Here is a 9,140-nt window from a genome sequence, read left to right on the forward strand (position 1 = left end):
ATGAAGCAGCCCAAAGGGGCGGCGAACACCGTGTTCTACGGGCAGCAGCCGGAGGAGAAGGTCCAGCCTCCGTCCTGGAAGGAGTTCAAGCAGATCCCCATACTCCTGGCTAACCTCAAAGGTGAGAGCACCCCGACTCCCCCCCCTGCCCTGGACCCGGGCCCCACCCCAGCGTGGCAAGCCACACAAAGAGCCCCCCCCATCCAGCAGTGGCTTTCCAGTTTGGAAGAAATACTAGAAAAAAAACCTTGATGGCTACGTTACACCCTCCGCGCAGACTTCAGTGGTTTGGTTTTTCCCCCTCCAGTTGAGAGCTGAGCAGTTAATTCTTACTAGGTTGTGACTGACTCACCTGGGACGTGCGGCTCCTCAGCGCTGGTTGGGGTACCCGGCTGTCCCCCCCCCCGCACCCGCCTCGTTTTGGACACACTGGTGTTTCTGCATCTCACTATTTCCATCCATGATGGGAAAGCAGAGGGGCTCACCAGCCACCCCAGCGCGAGGCGGGCCTCGTGCAAACACCGCCACGCATTCCAGATGTGGTGCCCCCCTCCCCGCGGTCTGTGGCTGTGATTTACTTTTTTTTTTGTCCGTCGTGGGGCTTGAACTCTGGGCCTGGGCGCTGTCCCTCAGCTCTTCAGCTCAAGGCGAGCGCTCTACCACTTGAGCCACAGCGCCACGTCTGGTTTTCTGAGTGGTTCATTGGAGATCAGAGTCTCACGGCCTTTCCTGCCCGGGCTGGCTTTGAACTGTGATCCTCAGATCTCAGCCTCCTGAGTAGCTAGGATGACAGGCGTGAGCCACCACCGGCTTGTGATTTACTTTTCAATTTTCTTTTTTGGTCATACTGGGGACATTTGAACTCAGGGCTTTATGCTCGCTAGGCATAAAGCCGCACCCCTGGGCCTTTGTGCTATTAGGTTATTTTATTTTTTTCCAGATAGATTCTTGCACGTGTGTGTGTGTGTGTGTGTGTGTGTGTGTGTGTGCAGGTCCTGGGGTTTGAGCTTGGGGCCTGGGCACTGTCCCTGAGCTTTGGTGCTCAAGGCCAGTGCTCTGCCGCTTGAGCCACGGAGCCGTTTCTGGCCTTTCTTTTGCTGGGTAATTGGAGATAAGAATCTCCCAGAGTCTCCTAGGCCGGCTTCAAACAGCGATCCTCCAGACTCAGCCTCCTGAGTATCTAGGATTACAGATAGGAGCACCAGCCTTCCTTTTCCTCCTCCTGCTCCTCCTCCTCTTCCTCCTCCTCCTCTTCCCCCTCCTCCTCCTCCTCCTCTTCCTCCTCCTCCTCTTCCTCCTCCTCCTGCTCCTCCTCCTGCTCCTCCTCCTCCTGCTCCTCCTCCTCTTACTCCCTCCTCCTCCTCCTACTCCTCCTGCTCCTCCTCCTGCTCCTCCTCCTGCTCCTCCTCCTCCTGCTCCTCCTTCTCTTCTTTCCCCCTCCTCCTCCTCTTCCTCCTCCTCCTCCTTCTCCTCTTCCCCCTCCTCCTCCTCCTCTCCTCAGAGGGCTGTCACTCAGCGCTGCGTCCCCGGGTTTTGTCACCCCGCGGTGTTCTGGGCCTTCCCTGCTCCAGCCGGTGCGCGTGGGCTGGAGTCCCCGTGTGTCCCCGCAGGTCCCAGCCCCGCCAAGTACCTGCAGCCGTCCTGCACTGGCTACATCGGCCATGACTGCACCATGTTCCAGGAGCCCGTGTTCACCATACATGGTTTGCACACTGACAAACGTGAGTGACTTCTGCACACGTGTGCGTGTGTGCGTGTGTGCGTGCGTGTGTGATCACTGCCAGAGGCTGCGGTGTGGGGGCCATCTCCCGTGACCACTGGGAGCTGGGGAGGAGGAAGGCGGCAGAGCTGGCAGTCACGGCCACCCCTGCCCGCGGGGCAGCTCTGCGAGTCTCCCTCTGCCACACTCTCCAGGAGGTCATGAAGAGACACAGGCCGGGCCAGGACGCTCCCTCCTGTAGCCCCAGCCGCCTCTCTGCATGACACAGTGGGGGGGGGTTGCTTGGGTGGGGGCAGCGGGCACAGTAGGAAGGGCGGTGTGGGGGGAGAGGAGGCTGGGCAGGGGCGTGGCTGGTGTCCAGAGCACCTGCTAGCCCCCCCACTTCTCCCGAGAGACACCCCTGCTCAGGAGAGCAGTAGCCACAAGGCTTTTGTTTTTGTTTTGTTTTGTGCCAGTGCTGGGGCTTGAACTCAGGTCCTGGGCGCTGTCCCTCAGCTCTTCAGCTCAAGGCTAGCGCGCTACCACTTGAGCCACAGCACCACTACTGGCTTTTTGCTGGTTCACTGGAGATAAGCATCTCAGAGACTTGCCATTCTGGGGCTGGTTTCAAACCACGATCCTCAGATCTCAGCCTCCTGAGTGGCTGGGATTGCAGGCGTGTGCTACACACCCCCTCCCCGCTGGTTTTAACTCTTCCCTGGAGCACGTTCTCTGAGTGACTGGGGGGCGGGGGGGAGTGGGTCCCATCTCCTCCTCCAGACAGGGCAGACCCACATCCCCGGGGCCTCTGGGCCTGGGGAGGGAGGCCGGCTCCCTGGGGGACCTGAGGGGGGGTGCTAGGCTCACCCAGCACGTCTGTCCTACAGGAATCAGAGACGTGTGCAGCCCAGGACCTCACTGCTATTACCCGGATCCCAAAGTCACCCGGTGCGGAGTGTGCAGCTGTCCCCAGGTCCGGATGGAGGAGCGCATCTGTAACCCGCGTAAGGCCGGGGGGGGGGGCAGGCCAGGGGTCCGGGCAGCCGGGCAGGCACGCATGTGTGTCGCTCCTGGGGCTTGAACTCAGGGCCTGGGCTCTCCGTCCCTTGGCTTTTTTTTCCCAGCTCCAGGTGGGTGCTCTACCACTTGAGTCACACACAGCCCCATGTCTGGCTTTTTGCTGGTCCCTTGGAGACTAAAAGAGTCTCAAGGCCTTTGCCTGCCAGTGCGGGCCTCAAACCAGCATCCTCAGATCTCAGCCTCCTGAGTAGCTGGGATGACAGGCGTGAGCCCCAGTGTGACGGACGGTGTGCGAGCCGCCCCGGGCTGAGCGGGGCCCCCAGCTCACTCCCTGTGATCCCCCCCAAGGCCCCTCACCCTTCTCTCTCTTCCAGGAGTGGCCCCCAACCTGGGACCCGGCCACTACAGCCCTGAGAAGGTGCCACCCCCCCTGGAGCGCACAGCCCCCCAGTTCACGTTTGGGTACAGATGGCCCTACCGTGTGATGGACCCTAACCCGGCCCCCAACCGGTACGACCTGCCCACTTGCCTCGGGCCGGGCAGCCCGGTGTTCCGCACGGCCCCCTGCTTCAGCCTGGCCTCCCGGCTCAACAACTGGTTCTATAAGGAGAACATGGCGGGCGGCCCGGGCCCGGCCACCTACCCCCGGCCCTCGCCAGCGACCAGTCAGAGCCGGGGCCCGGCCTACAGCATGGGCCAACGCTGCTCCTACCCCGTGGACCACACGCCGCGGCCCGGGCCTGGCGCCCACGACGCGCACAAAGTGACCGTGCACAAGCCACGCGCGCCCGCCTTCTCCATGACCAGCAGACACACCGCTCACCTGTGCCCGCTCATCACCGACATCCGGGACTGAGACCCCCCCTCTGCCCACCCACCCAGCCCCCAAGTCCCCCCAAGCCCCCCAAGTCTCCCCAAGCCCCCCCAAGCCACCAATCGAGCCTGGTGCATGGCCATCACATAAATATTTGTCTTCTGTGTATGCATTCTTCCCTCCCGTGCATGCTTCTGGATGCTTCCAGAAGCTTCTGCTCTAAGGGACAGGGCCCAGGGGGCTCAGCCCTCCTGGATCCTGGCATCTAGTGTGGCCTGCACACCCAGCCTCCTCCCTGCCCCCCCAGGCTTCTCCAGGCCTCAGTAGCCCCTCACACCCTAGGGAGAGGTTTGAGACCCCCCCCCACACCTATGCCCCATTCTAGAACTATACCCTTCCTCCTTGCCCGTGGCCAGCCTCCAGGGGAGAAGCAGGGCATGCTGAGAGTGGGGAGAGGAAGTTGGAGTAAGAGCTGGTGGGGGGGGACTCGGAGTGGCGGGCATCTGGGGTGCACGAGGTGGTACTGGTCCCCAGGACCCAGATCAGACAGTGTATTTTATTTTATTTTATTATTATTATTTTTGTTGGTTGTGGGGCTTGAACTCACGGCCCAGGCGCTGTCTCTGAGCTCTTCGGCTCAAGGCGAGCGCTCTACCACTTGAGCCACAGCACCACTCTGGCTTTTTGCTGGTTCATTGGAGATAAGTGTCTCATGATCTTTCTTCCCATCTGGGCTGGCTTTGAACCACGGTCCTCAGACCTCAGCCTCCTGAGTAGCTGGGATGACAGGTGTGAGCCTCCCGTGCCTGGCTGACTCTTATTTATTCTTTGTCTGGCTTGGGGCTTGAACTCTGGGCCTGAGCTCTGACCCCGAGCTCCTCCGCTCAAGGTGAGCGCTCTACCACTTGAACCACAGCAACACTTCTGGTTTTCTGGTGGTTCCTCGGAGATAAGAGTTGCATGGGCTTTCCTGACTGGGCTGGCTTTGAACCTTGATCCTCAGACCTCAGCCTCCTGAGTAGCTAAGATTAAAGGCATCAGCCACTGCCACTGGCTTAGACCAGCTCAAGGGGGCCTTGAGCTCTCGATCCTCCCCCCTCAGCCTCTCCAGTGCTGGGACTGTAGGCATGTACCACCACACGGGGCTAATGCACAGCGCTCGCTCTGGGTGGTGGGAGGAGGCGGGCCGGGCCGGGCGGGCCGGGCCGGGCGGGCCACAGGGAGCCTCGGCAGAGAGTCCGCACTGGGCCAGGAGGGGGCGCTGCTGGCCCAGGCCTGCGTCTGCCCACTCGCAGTGAACAGGAGAGAAGGAGGCTGGGACTCCCCGCCCGGCCTTTGACCTTCCTAGACCTTTTGGCTTCCTGTCCCCAATTCTCCAGCTCCCCTTTACCAGCCCCTGTTCCATTTTCTGGCTGGGAGCCATGATGGGAGGAGAAAAGGACAAGAAGACCCCCTCCCTGTGACCAACAAGATCGGGTAGCATTGTGTGCCTCTGTAATCCCAGACCAGGACACAGAGAGAGAGAGGAGTCAGACCCACAGCACAGCCAATGGCTCAGCCTTGTCAACTCCAACAGGGTCTTATGTAGCTCTGGCTGGCCTTGAACCGGTGGTTCTCCAGCCTCAGCCTCCCCTCCCCCCTGCCCCCACCAGGGCTGAGATTACAGGCAGGCACCATCGTGCCCAACTTCATATTCAGGTTTTAACAAAATGAAAACTGCAGCTGGGCACCCGTGGTTCGCTCTCATCCTCGCTACTCAGGAGGCTGAGGTCTGAGAATCGCAGTTTGAAGTCAGTCAAATCAGTCGCTTTTCTCCAATCAACACCCCCCACCAAAAAAACCCCCCACCAAAACAAAACCAAACGAAGCCAGAAGTGGAGGTGTGGCTGAAGTGGTAGAGCGCCAGCCTTGAGTGGCAAAAGCCAATCAGGAGTGCAAAGCCCGGAGTTCAAGACCTCCCCTCCACGCACACAAATACAGTTGAAAGAAAACTGAACAGCTCTAGGTTTGGATAGCTACTCAGGAGGCTGAGTTCTGAGGATCATGGTTTGAGGCCAGCTTGGGCAGGAAAGCCCATGAGACTTATCTCCAAGGAGCCACCACGGTAGAAAGTGGAGCTGTGGCTCCAGTGGTAGAGTGCCAGCCTTGAGCCAAAAAGCTCAGGGACTGAACCCAGGCTCTGAGTTCAAGTCCCAGGACCAGCACCAAATAAATACATAACAATATTTAGGGGAAAAAAATGCCCCACGAGGCCCTTCCCTCTTCCGCTGCTCCCCCTGCCCCAGGGCCTGGGCGTCTGTCTGTCCCCCCCATAGCCGGGCCCGGGCCAAGCCAGCTCAGCCACCCATCTGTCCTGCAGCAGTTTAGAAAGATGTCGTGTTGCTGACAACGCCATTCATCACAGCGGCCGCGGGCGTCAGTGAGGACCTGGGCTGCACGTGTGGGCAGGGGCGGAGGGGGCCAGCGGCGCATGCTCCCCGATCACCAGCTCAGACCCAGGCTCAGAGCTCAGAAGCAACCCTGGCTAGGTGATGGACGAATGGCCTGTCTGTGTGTAGAGATCCAGGCTCAGCATGTGACCAGGATCAGGGCTCAGTCAATAAGCAGAGCTGGGCTCAGTCTATAGAGCTTTTACTTACATTTATTTACTTATTTGTCTTTGGTCAGTTGTGGGGCTTGAACTCTGGGTCTGGGCGCTGTCCCTCAGCTCTTCAGCTCAAGGCGAGTGCTCTACCACTTGAGCCACAGCGCCACTTCCAGCTTTTTCTGTTTATGTGGTGCTGAAGAATCGAACCCAGGGCCTCAGGCATGCGAGGCAAGCGCTCTACCACTGAGCCACCTTCCCAGCCCTAAAAACGTGTGTGTGTGTGTGTGTGTGTGTGTGTGTGTGCGCGCGCACACGCTGGTCCTGGGGCTTGAACTCAGGGTCTGGGCACTGTCCCTGAGCTTTTTTTCACTCAAGGCTGGCGCTCTACCACTTGAACCACAGCTCCACTTCTGGCTTTTTGCTGATGGAGATATGAGTCTCACAGATGTGTCTACCCGCCCTCCTGCTCCCCCCCCCCCCCGTGGGCTTCTAACCTCGATCCTCAGCTCTCAGCCTCCCGAGTAGCTGGACTGACAGGTGTGAGCCACCGGTGCCTGGTGGCGGCTTGGGGTGCTGTTTGGGGGGTGTCAGGAGGTGTGTGGCCCCTCCTCCTCGTCTTCCCGTCCGTCTGTCCTTTCTCCCGTCTCTCCCCTGCGTCCCTCTGTCCTGTATTTGTATGAGAATAAAGGTAGTCATTTTCAATTACCTCTGAAGTGACGGGAGCCAGCCAGGGCGGGCTGAATGGGCTGTGTGTGTGTGTTGGTGTCCCTGCTGGTCCTTTGTTTCTGTCTTCTCTTCTAGAACCTTCCTTTCTTCCCGGGAGATTGGGAAGCTGCGTCTCTCTTTGGGGGGAGGTAGGGACACAAAAGAGAAATAATAACATTGTCACGGCTGTCTGGTAAACTCAGTGTGGGGTGTGTGGGGGCCCAGCGGGAGGGGCGGCGGCGGGCGGGCGCCCAGGAGAGCGGTCTGGGTGACAGGGAAGGGAGGGAGTCATGGAAGTGGGGGTCCCCCTGCCCCCGGCCCTGCGGGCAGTGTGGAGGGGTGAGGTGAAGGGTGGACTGTGGGAGGGACTTCCTGGGCCCCACTTGTACTTACAGCAGCAGCGGGGATCAGAGAGGGTGCGCCATGCGCCTGGGTGCCCAGCCCAGGACGAGGGGCTGGGGTGCAGCCCAGGTCTGTGGGGGACTGTGGGCTTCCTGTTACCCAGCCTCTGCTGGGGGGCTGGGGGGCTGGGGAGAGGGGTGAGGAGCAGGCTCACCAGCCCTGGTGGTGCCCTGCCTCTCGGGGTCACCGGTCTCCTCTCTGATGAAGGGGGGACTTGATGGCTGCGGCTCTAGGGTTCTGGGGGTTCAGGCAGATGCCTGGACTGCCAGCCCCCCTTCACCCCCTTCTGGAGGAGGCTGAGCTCCAGCGCTGCTCTCTGCTGCCACCCAGTGGCGAGCGCTGGGCAGGCCTGGAGGTTTGGAGGTTTGGAGGCCCTGGACTCCGGGCCTCCATCGCCCTGAGATGCAGGGGGAGGGAGATGCGGGGACGGGGGGGGGGGTCCCCTCCAGGTTACCCAGGGCAGAAGTTTGGGTTAGGGCAAAGGTGCTTGGCTCAGTCCTCCAGCACGGGGAGGGGGAGGAGGGAGAGCTCCGAGTCTGAGCCGCCTCCTCCAGGCAGGCCTCCTCCTCCTCCTCACCCCTGGCCCCGCACAGGGCATCATGGCTCCCTCTCCTGCTGCTCCACCACGTCGGTTCCCTCGACAGCCAGCCAAGCAGGGGTCCCTGTACCCCACACCGACGGAGCTCCGGTCCCGGCCTTCGAACCTCACGGCAACCCGGAAAGCCCCTGCCTGGTGATATTGAGCTCCATCTTGGGGATGAGGAAATCCAGAGGCCATGGCTGTGATCTCTACCACAAGGGATTCGAACCCAGGTCCTTCCGGCCCGGGTCGCTGGAGATTGCCGTGACCATCAGGCGTGACCAGACAGGGGCGGCACTGATCCTGGGATGAGTGTGTGCATGCGTGTGCGCGTGACTCCTGGACTATCTCAGAGATCTATTGTGCCTCTCCCATGGCAGCTGCCAGGCTCAGGACTTGAGCTACACCAGTTTTATTTGAGTGCTAATACCAGGAATTAATTATTAATTAATTTATGTCGGTCGTGGGGCTTGAACTCTGGGCCTGGGTGCTGTCTCTCAGCTCTTCAGCTCAAGGCGAGCGCTCTACCACTTGAGCCATAGCGCCATTTCCGGCTTTCTGGAGATAAGAGTTTCATGGACTTTCCTGCTTAGGCTGGCTTTGAACTGTGATCCTCAGATCTCAGCCTCCTGAGTAGCTAGGATGACAGGTGTGAGCCACCGGTGCACAGTTTAACACCAGGATTTGAACTCAGGGCTTTGTGCTCTTGCATGGCCTTTTCATTCTAGGCTAGTAGCACTCTACCACTTGAGCCACAGCTCCACATTGGGCTTTTGCTGGTTAATTAGAGGTAAGAGTCTTAGGGACTTTCCTACCCTGGCTGGCTTCGAACCACGATCCTTGGAGCTCAGCCTCCTGAGTAGCTGGGATGACAGGCGTGAGCCACCGTGCCTGGCTAGCACACTGGTTTTAAAGGGCCCGGGCAGGGGGTGAGCAGGGCAGGTTCGGGTGCAGGGTGAGGGCGTGGGTCTGTGGGTGGGTCGGGGGGATCTTGGGGAGGCTGGTTTGCCAGGAAGGGGGTTTTCAGAGCTGGCGCAGAGGTAGGGTACTGGGCTCCCCTGAGGCCCCGGCGGCCTTTCCCTCACTGTCTGTCACGGAGGGGAGTTTTTCTTGGCTAGAAGGAGCCTCATCCATCAGCAGCAATGGGGGGGCTGGCAGGCAGCCCCTCCCCGCACCCCGCTTCAGGCAGGCTCATAAATCCCACTGCAGGTTGGCCGTAAATTCCCGTGATTCACACCACACGTCTTGGAGGACAGAGACATTTAGGGCTGAGGAGAGGCTGTTAGCCGCTACTATAGCGAAGCCTAACTCGGCCCTTCCTCCACCCCCCTCC

At 60.2% G+C, this 9,140-nt stretch overlaps 1 protein-coding gene across 1 annotated transcript; it reads left to right on the forward strand.

The window, feature by feature from the left end:
- Odf3l1 (outer dense fiber of sperm tails 3-like 1) lies at positions 1-3,575 on the forward strand. Its single transcript, XM_013012031.1, has 4 exons — positions 1-121; positions 1,611-1,721; positions 2,587-2,703; positions 3,094-3,575. The coding sequence occupies exons 1-4, from the start codon at positions 1-3 to the stop codon at positions 3,573-3,575; spliced, it is 831 nt and encodes a 276-aa protein (XP_012867485.1).
- The last annotated feature ends 5,565 nt before the right edge of the window (positions 3,576-9,140 follow it).

Source organism: Dipodomys ordii, unplaced genomic scaffold (assembly GCF_000151885.1).
Source record: "Dipodomys ordii isolate 6190 unplaced genomic scaffold, Dord_2.0 Scaffold15, whole genome shotgun sequence".
Lineage (NCBI taxonomy): Eukaryota > Metazoa > Chordata > Mammalia > Rodentia > Heteromyidae > Dipodomys > Dipodomys ordii.

Bases quoted from the DNA above. Each gene is read 5' to 3' on its own strand.
- Odf3l1 (XM_013012031.1), top strand. From the start codon at position 1: ATGAAGCAGCCCAAAGGGGCGGCGAACACCGTGTTCTACGGGCAGCAG. The intron at 1,722-2,586 runs GTGAGTGACTTC...TCTGTCCTACAG, and splicing joins TGGTTTGCACACTGACAAAC to GAATCAGAGACGTGTGCAGC. The intron at 2,704-3,093 runs GTAAGGCCGGGG...TCTCTCTTCCAG, and splicing joins GGAGCGCATCTGTAACCCGC to GAGTGGCCCCCAACCTGGGA.